Source organism: Lissotriton vulgaris, chromosome 4_1 (assembly GCF_964263255.1).
Source record: "Lissotriton vulgaris chromosome 4_1, aLisVul1.2, whole genome shotgun sequence".
Classification (NCBI taxonomy): Eukaryota; Metazoa; Chordata; class Amphibia; order Caudata; family Salamandridae; genus Lissotriton; species Lissotriton vulgaris.
In genome coordinates this window covers 2,143,637,315-2,143,659,415 of record NC_141691.1, presented here as the reverse complement: position 1 = coordinate 2,143,659,415, position 22,101 = coordinate 2,143,637,315, and the positions used below count along the sequence as shown (strand labels likewise).

The 22,101-nt window shown below is 37.9% G+C and overlaps 1 protein-coding gene across 1 annotated transcript in view; it reads left to right on the top strand.

Annotated features, from left to right (window-relative positions):
- Positions 1-13,082, top strand: part of LOC147725263 (uncharacterized) — a 122,413-nt gene extending 109,331 nt beyond the window's left edge. Inside the window, exons 12-15 of the mRNA XM_086918227.1 lie at positions 964-1,101; positions 8,520-8,660; positions 10,913-11,053; positions 13,041-13,082. Coding sequence (XP_086774353.1) covers positions 964-1,101; positions 8,520-8,660; positions 10,913-11,053; positions 13,041-13,082 — 462 coding nt within the window. The remainder of the gene's footprint in view (positions 1-963; positions 1,102-8,519; positions 8,661-10,912; positions 11,054-13,040) is intronic.
- Positions 13,083-22,101: the final 9,019 nt, after the last annotated feature.

Below are 22,101 nucleotides of genomic sequence, written 5' to 3'. Positions count from 1 at the left end.
AATAAGCGTAAAAAGTAAAGTGATGACTGCCTCCGAATAGTAGATATATATATAAACCACTGCACCTTGCCTGGAACAGCTCATCTAACCTTTCTGACAGCCATATATTGTGGCACTGATTTGCTCAGCATATAACTTTAAAGAATATGTTCAAAGTGTAGTGTACTTATCAGCAGTTTTTAATACAAAATATGATTACACTTATGTAGCAGACTTTTGGTTTCTTTTGGAGAAGGGAAATAAATACAATCTGCAAGAGAATGGTTGATTTCACCCATTTACCTCTTGTTGCATAGCCTATTTATGGGGCTGTAGATGGCTGATATTGCACCACATAAAATACTTCAGATGCTCAATCGAAGGTGTCATTGTGTTGGAAATTATACAAAAAGTAGTAGAATATTTGTCGCCTGAAGTGAGTGATGGATCTCCCGCTATCGTTTGGAGTCAATACTTTGGCAGTCTGCTGTACAAATGGAGTGGGTTTTCAGTTAATGCTTTGTAAAGTCTTATGCACCCAGCATGTTAGGCAGAGTAGATGTGCAGTCATTGGCAGCGTACTCCCACTTGGTGTGTGCACCTCTAGTGTCCACACTTTGAGATGGAAATTCCTCTAGTGAAGAAAATGCACTGCAGAGGTGGGAATCTTTGGATTTACCATTAAAGTGTCTTTTTTATGGTACTTACATCTTCGTAGGTGGAGAAACAGCTATTGCTGCAGCCACAACTCTACTTTTGATGGAGATTCCAACTTCATCTTGGCAGAGAAGGAAAGGTCACCACAATGGTTAAACAATCATTTAGTGCTTACTCTTCGAAGTATGCCAACTGATCTACAATGGGTTATGAATAATATACATTAAACCATGTGGACATTGATAGACAATATGCAGTTCTGTTTGTGAACCTGTAATTGCAATAAGTCTTTTCTAAGTAAAAGTTATCAACATTTTTTTTCCACAGACAAATGTGCCTTTGATGCAAAATCAAGAGTCAATTGTGGCTACGGAGGAATCACCAAAGAGAGGTACAAAGAAAAAGGCTGCTGAGAAGACGGCAAACCGTAAACCATCTGTTGCCTCAGCCATCCCCAAAAAAAAGGTAGGGTGCTAAGAAGAAGAGTGTTTTTTCAATTTCTGGTCTGTTGTTAAAAAGTTGCAGCTACTTTGAAATATCAAAGTATTGACTAGTGTTGGACAGAGAAGTCCCCTTCATTTGGGAGTACATGTCAAATCCACATAAAAACTACTGGCACAATGCCCTCCACCATAGTTTCTATGTGGTACAATAGGTACAGGAACTTCGAGTTGGTTTTGCCTCTACTGACTTCCTTAAAGATTTTTCTGTCTCAGATCACAAATTTGATTGTTTCATGGTGATAACTAGTAGTGGTTTAAGGATCCGCCTTATTGAGTTTGTATCACCAAATATAAATAGATTTGACAGTGACAATTTTAGGCTCTGATAAGAGTGGGAATTGTAACAAATAGCTATAGCTCTCTGCGCCCACTAGTGACAGTGTAGATATCCATAGGAAGTTTACCAAAAGGGTTGCGTATATACAGATATCTTCAGTATCAATTAAGGGGGTATTTTCATCGAAAAAAAACTGCACTGTTATTTTTATTTGAATTTTTAAGGCATATATAAATTGGTATGTCATAATAAGACACGTTTAGAGGTGGAGTCTGGATTAATAATCTATTACTAAATCTCTGAATCATAACAAAAGATCTCAATTGGGGTTTGAATAATATACTTTTAAACACATGGATTTTGATAGACAATCTGCAGTTTTATTATGAACCTCTCATTGCTAAAAACCTTTTTTTAGTAAAAGATATTGAACTTGTTTTCCTCAGACTAAATCCCACTTACAGGCTTGTGTTGCCTTGCATCACCTTGTTTGCATCATGGACAAAAAAAGTCCTTTGCAAATCTGTCCCAAAGTGTCTAAATATTAAGCATTTGTATTTATTTGTTCTTTGATTTCTTCTATAAACATATCTAGGACTAGAACAACAATCATAGAGATTCACATCTACCTTTCCTGAACCTGAACCACAGCTTTAGAAAAATAGTTTTTTCTGCAAAATGTTGGAATTCCCACATTAAATTCCAACCGTAATTGGGTTTTGAAGCTGCTGTATGATAGGATATGTAAAATGTAATGATTTCATATACAGCAATTAACTAACCATGCATTGTATGCCACAGTGATATAAGACAAAATCCCCCAAAAATTTGGATAGATGACCTCAAGTAAATATTCATAAGATCGCAAATTTCAGCAATATATTTTGGGAGAGAAAGATAATTTGAACATGGCAACATTTTAAAGAAAATAGAGAGTAAATAAAACAGCAGTTCGATTGTGCTTTGTGGGATATGAGCAATAAGTCTAAAAAGTAAAGTGATGACTGCCTCCGAATAGTAGATATATATAACCCACTAGACCTTGCCTAGAACAGCTCATCTAACCTTTCTGACAGCCATATATTGTGGCACTGATTTGCTCAGCATATAACTTTAAAGAATATTTTCAAAGTGAGGTGTACATATCAGCAGTTTTTAATACAAAATATGATTAAACATATGTAGCAGACCTTTGGTTTCTTTTGGAGAAGGGAAATAAATAAAATCTGCAAAGGAATAGTTGATTTCATCCATTTACCTCTTGTTGCATAGCCTATTTATGATGCTGTAGATGGCTGATATTGCACCACATAAAATACTTCAGATGCTCAATCGAAGGTGTCATTGTGGAGGAAATGATGCAAAAAGTAGTAGAATATTGGTCGCCTGAACTGAGTGATGGATCTCCCGCTATCGTTTGGAGTCAATACTTTGGCAGTCTGCTGTACAAACGGAGTGGATTTTCAGTTAATGCTTTGTAAAGTCTTATTCACCCAGCATGTTAGGCAGAGTAGATGTGCAGTCATTGGCAGTGTACTCCCACTTGGTGTGTGCACCTCTAGTGTCCACACTTTGAGATGGAAATTCCTCTAGTGAAGAAAATCCACTGCTGAGGTGGGAATCTGTGGATTTTCCATTAAAGTGTCTTTTTTATGGTAGTTACATCTGCTTAGGCGGAAAAACAGCTACTGCTGCAGCCACTACTCTACAATGGATGGAGATTCCAACTTCATCTTGGCAGAGAAGGAAAGGTCACCACAATGGCTAAACAATCATTTAGTGCTTATTTCCCGAAGTATGCACACTGATCTACAATGGGTTATGAATAATATACATTCAACCATGTGGACATTGATAGACAATATGCAGTTCTATTTACGAACCTGTAATTGCAATAAGTCTTTTCTAAGTAAAAGTTATCAAAATCGTGTTTCCACAGACAAATGTGCCATTGATGCAAAATCAAGAAACAATTGTGGCTACGGAGGAATCACCAAAGAGAGGTACAAAGAAAAAGGCTGCTGCTGAGAAGACAGCAAACAGTAAACCATCTGGTGCCTCAGCCATCTCCAGAAAAAAGGTAGTGTGCTAAGAAGAAGAGTGTTTTTTCAATTTCTAGTCTGTTGTTAAACATTTGGAGCTACTTTGAAATATCAAAGTATTGAAAAGTGTTGGACAGAGAAGTCCCCTACATTTGGGAGTACATGTCAAATCCACATAAAAACTACTGGCACAATACCCTCCACCATAGTATCTATTTGTTACAGGAAGTACAGGAACTTCCGAGTTGGTTTTGCCTCTACTGACTTCCTTAAAGATTTTTCAGTCTCAGATCACAAATGTGATTGTTTCATGGTGATAACTAGTAGTGGTTTAAGGATCCGCCTTCTTGCGATTGTATCACCAAATGTGAATAGATTTGACAGAGACAATTTTAGGCTCTGATAAGAGTGGGAATTGTAACAAATAGCTATAGCTCGCTGCTCCCACTAGTGACAGTGTAGATATCCGTAGGAAGTTTAACAAGAGGGTTGCGTATATAAAGATATATTCAATATCAATTAAGGGGGTATGTTCATCGAAAAAAACTGCACTGTTATTTTTATTTGAATTTTTAAGGCTTATACAAATTGGAATGTCATAATAAGACATGTTTAGGGGTGGAGTCTCAATTAATAATCTATTACTAAATCTCTGAATCATACCAAAAGATCTCAATTGGAGTTTCAATAATATACATTCAACCACATGGATTTTGATAGACAATCTGCAGTTTTACTATGAACCTCTCATTGCTAAATACCATTTTTTAGTAAAAGATATTGAACTTGTTTTCCTCAGAATAAATCCCACTTACAGGCTTGTGTTGCCTTGCATCACCTTGTTTGCCTTATGGACAACGGAAGTCCTTTTCAAATCTGACCTAAAGTGTCTAAAACTAAGCACTTTTATTTATTTGCTCTTTGATTTCTGCTATAAACATATCTTGTACTAGAACAACAATCATAGTGATTCACATCTACCTTTCCTGAACCCGAACCACTGCTTTAGAAAAATAGTTTTTTCTGCAAAATGTTGGATTTCCCACATTAAATTCCAACCGTAATTGGGTTTTGAAGCTGCTTTATGATAGGATATGTAAAAAGTAATGATTTCATATATAGCAATTAACTAACCATGCATTGTATGCCACAGTGATATAAGACAAAATCACCCAAAAATTTGGTCAGATGACCTCAAGTAAATATTCATAAGATCGCAAATCTCAGCCATATATTTTTGGAGAGAAAGATAATTTGAACATGGTAACATTTTAAAGAGAATAGAGAGTAAATAAACAGCAATTCAACTGTGCTTTGTGGGATATGAGCAATAAGCCTAAAATGTAAAGTGATGAATGCCTCCGAATAGTAGATATATATAACCCACTACACCTTGCCTGGAACAGCTCATCTAACCTTTCTGACAGCCATATATTGTGGCACTGATTTGCTCAGCATATAACTTTACAGAATATTTTCAAAGTGAGGTGTACTTATCAGCAGTTTTTAATACAAACTATGATTAAACTTATGTAGCAGACCTTTGGTTTCTTTTGGAGAAGGGAAATAAATAAAATCTGTAAGGGAATGGTTGATTTCACCCATTTACCTCTTGTTGCATAGCCTATTTATGGTGCTGTAGAAGGCTGATATTGCACCACATAAAATACTTTAGATGCTCAATCGAAGGTGTCAATGTGGAGGAAATGATGCAAAAGGCAGTAGCATATTGGTCGCCTGAAGTGAGTGATGGATCTCCCGCTATCGTTTGGAGTCAAAACTTTGGCAGTCTGCTGCACAAATGGAGAGGATTTTCAGTTAATGCTTTGCATAGTCTAATTCACCCAGCATGGTAGGCAGAGTAGATGTGCAGTCATTGGCAGTGTACTCCCACTTGGCATGTGCACCTCTAGTGTCCACACTTTGAGATGGAAAGTCCTCTAGTGAAGAAAATCCACTGCAGAGGTGAGAATCTGTGGATTTACCATAAAAGTGTCTTTTTTATGGTACTTACATCTGCTTAGGTGGAGAAACAGCTACTGCTGCAGCCACAAATCTACATATGATGGAGATTCCAACTTCATCTTGGCAGAGAAGGAAAGGTCACCACAATGGCTAAACAATCATTTAGTGCTTACTCTCTGAAGTATGCCAACTGATCTACAATGGGTTATGAATAATACACATTCAACCATGTGGACATTGATAGACAATATGCAGTTCTATTTACGAACCTGTAATTGCAATAAGTCGTTTCTAAGAAAAAAGTTATCTAAATCGTTTTTCCACAGACAAATGTGCCATTGAAGCAAAATCAAGAGTCAATTGTGGCTACGGAGGAATCACCAAAGAGAGGTACAAAGAAAAAGGCTGCTGCTGAGAAGACCGCAAACCGTAAACCACCTGGTGCCCCAGCCATCTCCAAAAAAACGGTAGGGTGCTAAGAAGAAGAGAGTTTTTTCAATTTCTGGTCTGTTGTTAAACAGTTGCAACTACTTTGGAATATCAAAGTATTGACTAGTGTTGGACAGAGAAGTCCCCTTCATTTGGGGGTACATGTCAAATCCACATAAAAATTACTGGTGCAATGCCCTCCACCATAGTTTCTATGTGGTACAATAAGTACAGGAACTTCCGAGTTGGTTTTGCCTCTACTGACTTCCTTAAAGATTTTTCAGTCTCAGATCACAAATTTGATTGTTTCATGGTGATAACTATTAGTGGTTTAAGGATCCGCCTTATTGAGTTTGTATCACCAAATATAAATAGATTTGACAGTGACAATTTTAGGCTCTGATAAGAGTGGGAATTGTAACAAATAGCTATAGCTTGCTGCTCCCACTAGTGACAGTGTAGATATCCATAGGAAGTTTAACAAAAGGGTTGCGTATATACAGATATCCTCAGTATCAATTAAGGGGGTATTTTCATCGGAAAAAAAACTGCACTGTTATTTTAATTTGAATTTTTAAGGCATATATAAATTGGTATGTCATAGTAAGACACGTTTAGAGGTGGAATCTGGGTTAATAATCTATTACTAAATCTCTGAATCATACCAAAAGATCTCAATTGGGGTTTGAATAATATACTTTCAACCACATGGATTTTGATAGACAATCTGCAGTTTTATTATGTACCTCTCATTGCTAAATACCTTTCTTTAGTAAAAGATATTAGTGAAGTGAAGTAGTGTGGCTCACTGGTTAGAGGCGGCAGACCCGAGAGCAGAAGACGGCCCGGGACCAGGGTTCGATTCCCGGTGCGGCAGGTTTCTGGACCAGGGTCAGCGGACTCGATAATTCTCTCGCCTCGGTGCCCACTCTGATCAGCGTTCACACTCGGCAACTCTGGGCATTAGCTTGCCTCATCTTCACTAACGGCCCCACCAGACCGCCGGGGATGCCTGGTCTCACCCTGGAGATACCCATTAAGGGACCATCTCTCAGGGAAGCCAGGAGGGGTTTCGCAGTGGTCGAAGCGCCTTGGGACCCTCCGGGTAAGTAGTGCGCTATATAAATGCCTATACATTTACATTTACATTTACATATTGAACTTGTTTTCCTCAGACTAAATCCCACTTACAGGCTGGTGTTGCCTTGCATCACCTTGTTTGCCTCATGGACAACAAAAGTCCTTTGCAAATCTGTCCCAAAATGTCTAAATATTAAGCATTTGTATTTTTTTGCTCTTTGATTTCTGCTATAAACATATCTTGTACTAGAACAACAATCATAGTGATTCACATCTACCTTTCCTGACCCTGAACCACAGCTTTAGAAAAATAGTTTTTTCTGCAAAATGTTGGATTTCCCACATTAAATTCTAACCGTAATTGGGTTTTGAAGCTGCTTTATGATAGGATATGTAAAAAGTAATGATTTCATATATAGCAATTAACTAACCATGCATTGTATGCAACAGTGATATAAGACAAAATCCTCAAAAAATTTGGTCAGATGACCTCAAGTAAATATTCATGAGATAGCAAATTTCAGAAATATATTTTTGGAGAGAAAGATAATTTGAACATGGCAACATTTTAAAGAAAATAGAGAGTAAATAAGCAGCAGTTCAATTGTGCTTTGTGGGATATGAGCAATAAGCCTAAAAAGTAACGTGATGAGTGCCTCCGAATAGTAGATATATATAACCCACTACACCTTGCCTAGAACAGCTCATCTAACCTTTCTGACAGCCATATATTGTGGCACTGATTTGCTCAGCATATAACTTTAAAGAATATGTTCAAAGTGAGGTGTACTTATCAGCAGTTTTTAATACAAAATATGATTACACTTATGTAGCTGACCTTTGGTTTCTTTTGGAGAAGGGAAATAAATACAATCTGCGAGAGAATGGTTGATTTCACCCATTTACCTCTTGTTGCATAGCCTATTTATGGGGCTGTAGATGGCTGATATTGCACCACCTAAAATACTTCAGGTGCTCAATCGAAGGTGTCATTGTGTTGGAAATCATACAAAAAGTAGTAGAATATTGGTCGCCTGAAGTGAGTGATGGATCTCCCGCTATCGTTTGGAGTCAATACTTTGGCAGTCTGCTGTACAAATGGAGTGGGTTTTCAGTTAATGCTTTGTAAAGTCTTATTCACCCAGCATGTTAGGCAGAGTAGATGTGCAGTCATTGGCAGTGTACTCCCACTTGGTGTGTGCACCTCTAGTGTCTACACTTTGAGATGGAAATTCCTCAAGTGAAGAAAATGCACTGCAGAGGTGGGAATCTTTGGATTTACCATTAAAGTGTCTTTTTTATGGTACTTACATCTTCGTAGGTGGAGAAACAGCTATTGCTGCAGCCACAACTCTACTTTTGATGGAGATTCCAACTTCATCTTGGCAGAGAAGGAAAGGTCACCACAATGGCTAAACAATCATTTAGTGCTTACTCTCCGAAGTATGCCAACTGATCTACAATGGGTTATGAATAATATACATTAAACCATGTGGACATTGATAGACAAAATGCAGTTCTGTTTGCGAACCTGTAATTGCAATAAGTCTTTTCTAAGTAAAAGTTATCAACATTTTTTTTCCACAGACAAATGTGCCATTGATGCAAAATCAAGAGTCAATTGTGGCTACGGAGGAATCACCAAAGAGAGGTACAAAGAAAAAGGCTGCTGCTGAGAAGACGGCAAACCGTAAACCATCTGTTGCCTCAGCCATCCCCAAAAAAAAGGTAGGGTGCTAAGAAGAAGAGTGTTTTTTCAATTTCTGGTCTGTTGTTAAAAAGTTGCAGCTACTTTGAAATATCAAAGTATTGACTAGTGTTGGACAGAGAAGTCCCCTTCATTTGGGAGTACATGTCAAATCCACATAAAAACTACTGGCACAATGCCCTCCACCAAAGTTTCTATGTGGTACAATAAGTACAGGAACTTCCGAGTTGGTTTTACCTCTACTGACTTCCTTAAAGATTTTTCTGTCTCAGATCACAAATTTGATTGTTTCATGGTGATAACTAGTAGTGGTTTAAGGATCCGCCTTATTGAGTTTGTATCACCAAATATAAATAGATTAGACAGTGACAATTTTAGGCTCTGATAAGAGTGGGAATTGTAGCAAATAGCTATAGCTTGCTGCTCCCACTAGTGACAGTATAGATATCCATAGGAAGTTTACCAAAAGGGTTGCGTATATACAGATATCTTCAGTATCAATTAAGGGGGTATTTTCATCGAAAAAAAACTGCACTGTTATTTTTATTTGAATTTTTAAGGCATATATAAATTGGTATGTCATAATAAGACACGTTTAGAGGTGGAGTCTGGATTAATAATCTATTACTAAATCTCTGAATCATACCAAAGATCTCAATTGGGGTTTGAATAATATACTTTTAAACATATGGATTTTGATAGACAATCTGCAGTTTTATTATGAACCTCTCATTGCTAAATACCTTTTTTTAGTAAAAGATATTGAACTTGTTTCCTCAGACTAAATCCCACTTACAGGCTTGTGTTGCCTTGCATCACCTTGTTTGCCTCATGGACAAAAAAAGTCCTTTGCAAATCTGTCCCAAAGTGTCTAAATATTAAGCATTTGTATTTATTTGCTCTTTGATTTCTGCTATAAACATATCTTGTACTAGAACAACAATCATAGTGATTCACATCTACCCTTCCCGAACCTGAACCACAGCTTTAGAAAAATAGTTTTTTCTGCAAAATGTTGGATTTCCCACATTAAATTCCAACCGTAATTGGGTTTTGAAGCTGCTTTATGATAGGATATGTAAAAAGTAATGATTTCATATATAGCAATTAACTAACCATGTATTGTATGCAACAGTGATATAAGACAAAATCCTCAAAAAATTTGGTCAGATGACCTCAAGTAAATATTCATGAGATAGCAAATTTCAGAAATATATTTTCGGAGAGAAAGATAATTTGAACATGGCAACATTTTAAAGAAAATAGAGAGTAAATAAGCAGCAGTTCAATTGTGCTTTGTGGGATATGAGCAATAAGCCTAAAAAGTAAAGTGATGAGTGCCTCCGAATAGTAGATATATATAACCCACTGCACCTTGCCTGGAACAGCTCATGTAACCTTTCTGACAGCCATATATTGTGGCACTGATTTGCTCAGCATATAACTTTAAAGAATATGTTCAAAGTGAGGTGTACTTATCAGCAGTTTTTAATACAAAATATGATTACACTTATGTAGCTGACCTTTGGTTTCTTTTGGAGAAGGGAAATAAATACAATCTGCAAGAGAATGGTTGATTTCACCCATTTACCTCTTGTTGCATAGCCTATTTATGGGGCAGTAGAAGGCTGATATTGCACCACATAAATAACTTTAGATGCTCAATCGAAGGTGTCATTGTGTTGGAAATGATACAAAAAGTAGTAGAATATTGGTCGCCTGAAGTGAGTGATGGATCTCCCGCTATCGTTTGGAGTCAATACTTTGGCAGTCTGTTGTACAAATGGAGTGGGATTTCAGTTAATGCTTTGTAAAGTCTTATTCACCCAGCATGTTAGGCAGAGTAGATGTGCAGTCATTGACAGTGTACTCCTACTTGGTGTGTGCACCTCTAGTGTCCACACTTTGAGATGGAAATTCCTCTAGTGAAGAAAATGCACTGCAAAGGTGTGAATCTGTGGATTTAGCATTAAAGTGTCTTTTTTATGGTACTTACATCTGCTTAGGTGGAGAAACAGCTACTGCTGCAGCCACAACTCTACATTTGATGGAGATTCCAACTTCATCTTGGCAGAGAAGGAAAGGTCACCACAATGGCTAAACAATCATTTAGTGCTTTCTCTTTGAAGTATGCCAACTGATCTACAATGGGTTATGAATAATATACATTCAACCATGTGGACTTTGATAGACAATATGCAGTTCTTTTTACGAACCTGTAATTGCAATAAGTCTTTTCTAAGTAAAAGTTATAAAAATCCTTTTTCCACAGACAAATGTGCCATCGAAGCAAAATCAAGAGTCAATTGTGGCTGCGGAGGAATCACCAAAGAGAGGTACAAAGAAAAAGGCTGCTGCTGAGAAGACGGCAAAACGTAAACCACCTGGTGCCCCAGCCATCTCCAAAAAAACGGTAGGGTGCTAAGAAGAAGAGTGTTTTTTCAATTTCTGGTATGTTGTTAAACAGTTGCTGCTACTTTGAAATATCAAAGTATTGACTAGTGTTGGACAGAGAAGTCCCTTTCATTTGGGAGTACATGTCAAATCCACATAAAAACTACTGGCGCAATGCCCTCCACCATAGTTTCTATGTGGTACAATAAGTACAGGAACTTCCAAGTTGGTTTTGACTCTACTGACTTCCTTAAAGATTTTTCAGTCTCAGATCACAAATTTGATTGTTTCATGGTGATAACTAGTAGTGGTTTAAGGATCCGCCTTATTGAGTTTGTATCACCAAATATAAATAGATTTGACAGTGACAATTTTAGGCTCCGATAAGAGTGGGAGTTGTAACAAATAGCTATAGCTCGCTGCTCCCACTAGTGACAGTGTAGATATCCATAGGAAGTTTAACAAAAGGATGGAGTATATACAGATATCCTCAGTATCAATTAAGGGGGTATTTTCATCGAAAAAAAACGCACTGTTATTTTTATTTGAATTTTTAAGGCATTTTATAAATTGGTATGTCATAGTAAGACACGTTTAGAGGTGGAGTCTGGGTTAGTAATCTATTACTAAATCTCTGAATCATACCAAAAGATCTCAATTGGGGTTTGAATATTATACTTTTAACCACATCGATTTGGATAGACAATCTGCAGTTTTATTATGAACCTCTCATTGCTAAATACCTTTCTTTAGTAAAAGATATTGAACTTGTTTTCCTCAGACTAAATCCCACTTACAGGCTTGTGTTGCCTTGCATCACCTTGCTTGCCTCATGGACATCGGAAGTCCTTTGCAAATCTGTCCCAAAGTGTCTAAATATTAAGCATTTGTATTTATTTGCTCTTTGATTTCTGCTATAAACATATCTTGTACTAGAACAACAATCATAGTGATTCACATCTACCTTTCCTGACCCTGAACCACAGCTTTAGAAAAATAGTTTTTTCTGCAAAATGTTGGATTTCCCACATTAAATTCCAACCGTAATTGGGTTTTGAAGCTGCTTTATGATAGGATATGTAAAAAGTCATGATTTCATATATAGCAATTAACTAACCATGCATTGTATGCCACAGTGATATAAGACAAAATCATCCAAACATTTGGTCAGATGACCTCAAGTAAATATTCATAAGATAGCAAATTTCAGCAATATATTTTCGGAGAGAAAGATAATTTGAACCTGGCAACATTTTAAAGAAAATAGAGAGTAAATAAATAGCAGTTCAATTGTGCTTTGTGGGATATGAGCAATAAGCCTAAAAAGTAACGTGATGACTGCCTCCGATTAGTAGATATATATAAACCACTACACCTTGCCTGGAACAGCTCATCTAACCTTTCTGACAGCCATATATTGTAGCACTGATTTGCTCAGCATATAACTTTAAAGAATATTTTCAAAGTGTAGTGTACTTATCAGCAGATTTTAATGCAAAATATAATTACACTTATGTAGCAGACTTTTGGTTTGTTTGGGAGAAGGGAAATAAATAAAATCTGCAAGGAATGGTTGATTTCACCCATTTACCTCTTGTTGCATAGCCTATTTATGGTGCTGTAGATGGCTGATATTGCACCACATAAAATACTTCAGGTGCTCAATCGAAGGTGTCATTGTGGAGGAAATGATGCAAAAGGCAGTAGCATATTGGTCGCCTGAAGTGCGTGATGGATCTCCCGCTATCGTTTGGAGTCAATACTTTGGCAGTCTGCTGCACACATGGAGTGGTTTTCCAGTTAATGCTTTGCATAGTCTAATTCACCCAGCATGTTAGGCAGAGTAGATGCGCAGTCATTGGCAGTGTACTCCCACTTGGCGTGTGCACCTCTAGTGTCCACACTTTGAGATGAAAATTCCTCTAGTAATGAAAATCCACTGCAGAGGTGGGAACCTGTGGATTTAGCATTAAAGTGTCTGTTTTATGGTACTTACATCTGCTTAGGTGGAGAAACAGCTACTGCTGCAGCCACAACTCTACATTTGATGGAGATTCCAACTTCATCTTGGCAGAGAAGGAAAGGTCACCACAATGGCTAAACAATCATTTAGTGCTTACTCTTTGAAGTATGCCAACTGATCTACAATGGGTTATGAATAATATACATTCAACCATGTGGACTTTGATAGACAATATGCAGTTCTATTTACGAACCTGTAATTGCAATAAGTCTTTTCTAAGTAAAAGTTATCAAAATCTTTTTTCCACAGAAAAATGTGCCATCGAAGCAAAATCAAGAGTCAATTGTGGCTACGGAGGAATCACCAAAGAGAGGTACAAAGAAAAAGGCTGCTGCTGAGAAGAAGGCAAACCGTAAACCACCTGGTGCCCCAGCCATCTCCAAAAAAACGGTAGGGTGCTAAGAAGAAGAGTGTTTTTTCAATTTCTGGTTTGTTGTTAAACAGTTGCAGCTACTTTGAAATATCAAAGTATTGACTAGTGTTGGACAGAGAAGTCCCCTTCATTTGGGAGTACATGTCAAATCCACATAAAAACTACTGGCGCAATGCCCTCCACCATAGTTTCTATGTGGTACAATAAGTACAGGTACTTACGAGTTGGTTTTTTCTTCTACTGACTTCCTTAAAGATTTTTCAGTCTCAGATCACAAATTTGATTGTTTCATGGTGATAAGTAGTAGTGGTTTAATGATCCGCCTTTTTGAGTTTGTATCACCACATATAAATAGATTTGACAGTGACAATTCTAGGCTCTGATAAGAGTGGGAATTGTAACAAATAGCTATAGCTCGCTGCTCCCACTAGTGACAGTGTAGATATCCATAGGAAGTTTAACACAAGGGTTGCGTATATACAGATATCCTCAGTTTATATTAAAGGGGTGTTTTCATCGAAAAAAACTGCACTGTTATTTTTATTTGAATTTTTAAGGCATATATAAATTGGTATGTCATAGTAAGACACGTTTAGAGGTGGAGTCTGGGTTAATAATCTTTTACTAAATCTCTGAATCATACCAAAAGATCACAATTGGGGTTTGAATAATATAATTTATCCAAATGGATTTTGATAGACAATCTGCAGTTTTATTATGAACCTCTCATTGCTAAATACCTTTCTTTAGTAAAAGATATTGAACTTGTTTTCCTCACACTATATCCCACTTACAGGCTTGTGTTGCCTTGCATCACCTTGTTTGCTTCATGGACAATGGAAGTCCTTTGCAAATCTGTCCCAAAGTGTCTAAATATTAAGCATTTGTATTTATTTGCTCTTTGATTTCTGCTATAAACAAATCTTGTACTAAAACAACAATCATAGTGATTCACATCTACCTTTCCTGACCCTGAACCACAGCTTTAGAAAAATAGTTTTTTCTGCAAAATGTTGGATTTCCCACATTAAATTCCAACCGTAATTGGGTTTTGAAGCTGCTTTATGATAGGATATGTAAAAAGTAATGACTTCATATATAGCAATTAGCTAACCATGCATTGTATGCCACAGTGATATAAGACAAAATCATCAAAAAAATCGGTCAGATGTCCGCAAGTAAATATTCATAAGATAACAAATTTCAGCAATAACTGCCAAATGGGGGGTCAAGGCGATTTCGTATGCTGATGATACGCAATTAGTCTTCCCCTATGCTGAGGTGTCAGAAGCAGCTTTTAGCAAAATAAAAGGCTGTCTTAGAGATGTAACCAGCTGGATGAACACTAACAAATTAAAATTGAACGCAAGCAAAACGGAGGTACTATTCTTTGGGAAAAGTACTCACCCCTCCCCAGATTTATGGTGGTCTTCCGAAATGGGCCCAGCACCAACCCCTGGAACCAATGCAAAAAATATGGGTGTAAGGTGGGACGAGACTCTCTCCTTTTCCTCCCACATACAACAAGTCACTACTGGATGCCACCAAAAACTCTGAAACCTCCTAAAATTTCTCTCCCCTCTACCAATTGATTGTTGAAAAATGGTGGTCCATGCGACAGTCACATCTAGACTGGATTATTCTAATGGCCTTAATCTTGGCCTCCCGAAATATCTGGTACAATGCCAGCAGAGCGTGCAGAATGCGGCTGCGAGATTGATAAAACACATTCCTTTTAAACATCATATCTCTCCGCATCTGCACAAGTTGCACTGGCTCCCAGTGGCCAGCAGAAGAAAATTCAAAGCGCTCACCCTGGCGTTTAGAGCACAAAAAGGGACATGTCCCAATTATCTAAAACTCCGACTTCCCCGTTACCATCAAGAGAGACACCTGCGATCGAACTCTCGGCTCCAACTAGCTGTACCACGAGTTAGAAGGGCTAGACTTGGGGGCATGTCTTTTTCTGTAGGCACGGCGAAACTCTGGAACTCCCTTCCCTCTGCCATCCAATCTGCCACGTCAGAAGCTAGTTTTAAGAAACTCCTAAAGACTTGGCTCTTTTTGCAGAAAGCTTAGTACTTCACCTTGCATTCCACTCTGCTGCTGTAGTTTCTTTTCAGCGCCGGGACACCTCCTTGTTGGACGAAATGCTGGACAATGCAAACATTCCCCCCCAGTCACAAGGATCTCTGATAAATCCATCATTCTTTTGCTCACCACACCACCCCAGTTTGAACCCAGCCATTTGCAAATCAGTCTTGATCCTGTTCCTTGTGGGAATAGTCCAGCCCAAACTGCCAAGCCAGGTCCTCCCTGGACTGGAAATAAGCATCCTGGGACTGGTTTCAGGGCATCACCCTTCATCAGCCAGGCTAGCTTGAATCCAGTGGTGTAGTGAGCACGGGACCCATGTAGGGGCATACCCTTCCCACTTAGGGCAACATATGAAAAAGAAACAATTGATTGAAGGAATGCTGGACAATGTAAACATTCACCCCCAGTCACGAGGATCTTGGTTGAAACCATCATTCGTTTGCTCACCACACCACCCCAGTTTGGACCCAGCCATATTCAAATCAGACTTGACCTGGTTTCTTGTGGGAACAGTCCACCCTGAACTGCTAAGCCAGGTCCTCCCTGGACTGGAAACAAGCATCCTGGGACCGCTTTCAGGGCATCACCCTTCATCAGCCAGGCTAGCTTGAATCCAGTGGTGTGGTGAGCACGGGCCCCACATCAGGGCATACCCTTCCACTTAGGGAGACATATGCAAAATAAACAATTGATGGATGGAATGCTGGACAATGAAACCATTCACCCCCAGTCACGAGAATCTGGGTGAAAACCGTCATTCTTTTGCTCACCACACCACCCCAGTTTGGACCCAGCCATATGGAAATCAGTATTGATCCTGTTCCTTTTAGGGAACAGTCCAGCTCGAACTTCCAAGTCACGTCCTCCCTGGACCGGAAACAAGCCTCCTGGGACCAGTTTCAGGGCATCACCATTTATCAGGATAGAGGTTAGATGAAAGAATGATAAATTAAGGTTCAATTAAGGGGATATTTTCATTAATATTTATTTGAATTAGAATGTAAAGGCCTATACAAATTTGTTTGTCATAATAAGTTGTGTTTAGCGGTACAGTCTGGATCGTGACAGCAAAGGTCTGTGACATCCAATGGGCAGACATTTTTTAAAATTAAAGAAGAAACTTGTTATGATAGTTTAATTAAAGGATAGCAAAAATAAAGATATCCTCTGTTTCAATAAAGGGGTATGTTCATAAAAAAAACTGCACAGGTATTATTATTGGAATTTAAAGGCATATAAAAATGTGTATGTCACAAAAAAAAGTGTTTAGGGGTTGAGTCTGTATAAATAATCAGTTACTTAATCTCGGAAGCATACCAGAAGATCTCAATTGTGTTTTATTAATAATATACATACAACCTTGTGAATTTTGGTAAACGATCTACAGTTTTATTTATGAACCTCTCACTGCAAAATGTCTCTTTTAGTAAAAAGTTATCAACGTGTTTTCCTCAGACAAATGTGACATTGATCCAAAATCAAGAGTCAATTGTGGCTACGGAGGAATCACCAAAGAGACGAACAATGAAAAAGAGTGTTGTTTCTTGTTGACAACTAGTTATCCCTAAAAATACCTGCCTTGTTGAGACTGTATACCGACATTTGAATATTTTTGACACTGACAGCTTTGGGTCCCCGAAAGAGAAGGACTTTTGGCATATTGCCATAGCTAGCTGCTCCCTCTAGAGACAGTGAAGATTTTGGTAGCCTGGGTAAATGAAAGGGTAGCGGATCGAAAATTAACTTCAGGTTCATTTCGGGTGGTAGGTATATTTAAAAAAAATATCTGCACAGTTAGAATTTAAAGTCATATACAAATTGGTTTGTCATAATAAGAAGTGTTTAGGGGTGCCGTTTTGGATGATGGTGCTAGCAAAATTCCTGGCATCCACAGAGCAGACAATATGGACACTAAAGAACAAACTTGATATGATAGTTGTCTCTAACATGAATAGTCTTGCCTGATGTTGCATGTGTAACTAGAAAAAAATGAACGTACTCATAATTAGAGCAATTAACCAAAAGCACATATGTGTATAGGACTTAGTACTAAAGAGTATGTCTTTACTTACTTTAACGTGGGTTTGGTGTTCAGTCCAAATCATTACAGCTTCCGGTTAATGAAATTGAAAATAGGGCATAATTCATTCTATTGTTAGTTTCTGGATAGAAATATAGAGTGAATGTTTCATTTGTATTCCCATCCTCAGTGTTTTCTGGCCAATGTAGTAGGGCACGTATGGAAGTATAATGGAGAAGTAGTACTTTACGTACTCTGACATGTCTTTGTAATTATGCCCCATAGACTCCACGTCTTTAATAATACCATTCTAAACAGGTGGGAAATACATGATAAAACTCAGTAATGTCTGGCTTCTTCCACTGACAGAATCAAAGGTAAGGTTTACACGCATGTCACGCAGTGCAGCAAGGCAACATACTGGCTGCATTGTGTTATATAGCGCCATCAATAAGGTGACATATTTACAAGGATATGGAGCATTTCTGTTGCCTACTTCTTCTTCCGCACCTTGTTCTGCCTGGCTTTAACTAGGGCTTTCTTACAAGGATGGGTGTCTGCATTACAGTAAGTCCTTTTTTTCTCCATGAAGGGACACTTTTCTGTGCAAAACCATTCTTCAAACGCATTGTCTTTTTTCAATGTTTAATGTGGAGTGGATCACACATAGCAAAAGAAAGTCATGAGGAGAAATGCATTCCTTTCTGTTAAGCCTCAACGGCATACTATTTTGATGCATTCCCCAGTTTAACACTATATGAAAATGTGCGAATGTGCCAGTATCTATGGGTGCATGTGTTTGATCACCCACACTCAATCTACGGTACACCCCACTGCCAAAAGATAACATAAAGCAGCAAAATGCGTGGCGTGGCTAACAAAATCCCACTGACAGGCTTGTGTTGCCTTGCATCACCTTGTTTGACTCAAGGGCAACACAAGTCCTTTACAAATCTGTCAAAAGAGTCTACAAACTGAGCCCTTGTATTTATTTGCTCTTTGATTTCTGCTATAAAAATATCTTGGACTTGAAAAACAATCATAGTGATTCACATCTACATTTCCTGAACCTGAACCACAGCTTTAGAAAAATAGTTTTTTCTGCAAAATGTTGGAATTCCGACATTAAATTCCAACCGTGATTGGGTTTTGAAGCTGCTTTATGACAGGATATGTGAAAAGTAATGATTTTATTGATAGCAATTAACTAACTATGCATTGTATGCCACAGTGATATAAGAGTTAATACAACAAAAATTTGGATAGATGACCTCAAGTAAATATTCATAAGATCGCAAATGTCAGCAATATCTTTTCGGATAGAAAGATAATTTGTGCATGGCAACATTTTAAAGAAAACAGAGAGTAAATAAAACAGCAGTTCAATTGTGCTTTGTGCGATATGAGCAATACGCCTAAAAAGAAAAGTGATGACTGCCGCCGAATAGTAGATATATATAAACCACTGCACCTTGCCTAAAACAGCTCATCTAACCTTTCTGACAGCCATATATTGTGGCACTGATTTGCTCAGCATATAACTTTAAAGAATATTTTCAAAGTGAGGTGTACTTATCAGCAGTTTCTGATACAAAATATGATTACACTTATGTAGCAGACTTTTGGTTTGTTTTGGAGAAGGGAAATGAATACCATCCGCAAGGGAATGGTTGATTTCACCCATGTACCTCTTGTTGCATAGCCTATTTATGTAGAAGGCTGATATTGCACCACATAAAATACTTCAGGTGCTCAATCGAAGGTGTCATTGTGGAGGAAATGATGCAAAAGGCAGTAGAATATTGGTCGCCTGAAGTGCGTGATGCATCTCCCGCTATCGTTTGGAGTCAATACTTTGGCAGTCTGTTGCACAAATGGAGTGGATTTTCAGTTAATGCTTTGCATAGTCTAATTCACCCAGCATGTTAGACAGAGTAGATGTGTAGTCATTGGCAGTGTACTCCCACTTGGCGTGTGCACCTCTAGTGTCCACACTTTGAGATGGAAATTCCTCTAGTGAAGAAAATCCACTGCAGAGGTGAGAATCTGTGGCTTTAGCATTAAAGTGTCTTTTTATGGTACTTACATCTGCTTAGGTTGAGAAACAGCTACTGCTGCAGCCACAACTCTACATTTGATGGAAATTCCAACTTCATCTTGGCAGAGAAGGAAAGGTCACCACAATAGCTAAACAATCATTTAGTGCTTAATCTCTGAAGTATGCCAACTGATCTACAATGGGTTATGAATAATATACATTCAACTATGTGGACATTGATAGAAATATGCAGTTCTATTTACAAACCTGTAATTGCAATAAGTCTTTTCTAAGTAAAAGTTATCAAAATCGTGTTTCCACAGACAAATGTGCCATTGAAGCAAAATCAAGAGTCAATTGTGGCTACGGAGGAATCACCAAAGAGAGGTACAAAGAAAAAGGCTGCTGCTGAGAAGACGGCAAACCGTAAACCATCTGTTGCCTCAGCCATCTCCAAAAAAAAGGTAGGGTGCTAAGAAGAAGAGTGTTTTTTCAATTTCTGGTCTGTTGTTAAACAGTTGCAGCTACTTTGAAATATCAAAGTATTGACTAGTGTTGGACAGAGAAGTCCCCTTCATTTGGTGGTACATGTCAAATCCACATAAAAACTACTGCCACAATGCCCTCCGCCATAGTTTCTATGTGGTACAATAGGTACAGTAACTTCCGAGTTGGTTTTGCCTCTACTGACTTCCTTAAAGAGTTTTCAGTCTCAGATCACAAATTCGATTGTTTCATGGTGATAACTAGTAGTGGTTTAAGGATCCGCCTTATTGAGTTTGTATCACCAAATATAAATAGATTTGACAGTGAGAATTTTAGGCTCTGATAAGAGTGGGAGTTGTAACAAATAGCTATAGCTCGCTGCTCCCACGAGTGACAGTGTAGATATCCATAGGAAGTTTAACAAAAGGGTTGCGTATATACAGATATCTTCAGTATCAATTGGGGGGTATTTTCATCGAAAAAAAACTGCATAGTTATTTTTATTTGAATTTTTAAGGCATATATAAATTGGTATGTCATAATAAGACACGTTTAGAGGTGGAGTCTGGATTAATAATCTATTACTAAATCTCTGAATCATACCAAAAGATCTCAATTGGGGTTTGAATAATATACTTTTAACCACATTGATTTTGATAGACAATCTGCAGTTTTATTAAGAACCTCTCATTGCTAAATACCTTTCTTTAGTAAAAGATATTGAACTTGTTTTCCTCAGACTAAATCCCACTTACAGGCTTGTGTTGCCTTGCATCACCTTGTTTGCCTCATGGACAACAAAAGTCCTTTGCAAATCTGTCAAAAGAGTCTAAAAACTGCCCCCTTGTATTTACTTGCTCTTTGATTTCTGCTATAAAAATATCTTGGACTTGAAAAACAATCATAGTGATTCACATCTACATTTCCTGAACCTGAACCACAGCTTTAGAAAAATAGTTTTTTCTGCAAAATGTTGGAATTCCGACATTAAATTCCAACCGTGATTGGGTTTTGAAGCTGCTTTATGACAGGATATGTGAAAAGTAATGATTTTATTGATAGCAATTAACTAACTATGCATTGTATGCCACAGTGATATAAGAGTTAATACAACAAAAATTTGGATAGATGACCTCAAGTAAATATTCATAAGATCGCAAATGTCAGCAATATCTTTTCGGATAGAAAGATAATTTGTGCATGGCAACATTTTAAAGAAAACAGAGAGTAAATAAAACAGCAGTTCAATTGTGCTTTGTGCGATATGAGCAATAAGCCTAAAAAGAAAAGTGATGACTGCCGCCGAATAGTAGATATATATAAACCACTGCACCTTGCCTGGAACAGCTCAACTAACCTTTCTGACAGCCATATATTGTGGCACTGATTTGCTCAGCATATAACTTTAAAGAATATTTTCAAAGTGAGGTGTACTTATCAGCAGTTTCTGATACAAAATATGATTACACTTATGTAGCAGACTTTTGGTTTGTTTTGGAGAAGGGAAATGAATACCATCCGCAAGGGAATGGTTGATTTCACCCATGTACCTCTTGTTGCATAGCCTATTTATGTAGATGGATGATATTGCACCACATAAAATACTTCAGGTGCTCAATCGAAGGTGTCATTGTGGAGGAAATGATGCAAAAGGCAGTAGAATATTGGTCGCCTGAAGTGCGTGATGCATCTCCCGCTATCGTTTGGAGTCAATACTTTGGCAGTCTGTTGCACAAATGGAGTGGATTTTCAGTTAATGCTTTGCATAGTCTAATTCACCCAGCATGTTAGACAGAGTAGATGTGTAGTCATTGGCAGTGTACTCCCACTTGGCGTGTGCACCTCTAGTGTCCACACTTTGAGATGGAAATTCCTCTAGTGAAGAAAATCCACTGCAGAGGTGAGAATCTGTGGCTTTAGCATTAAAGTGTCTTTTTATGGTACTTACATCTGCTTAGGTTGAGAAACAGCTACTGCTGCAGCCACAACTCTACATTTGATGGAAATTCCAACTTCATCTTGGCAGAGAA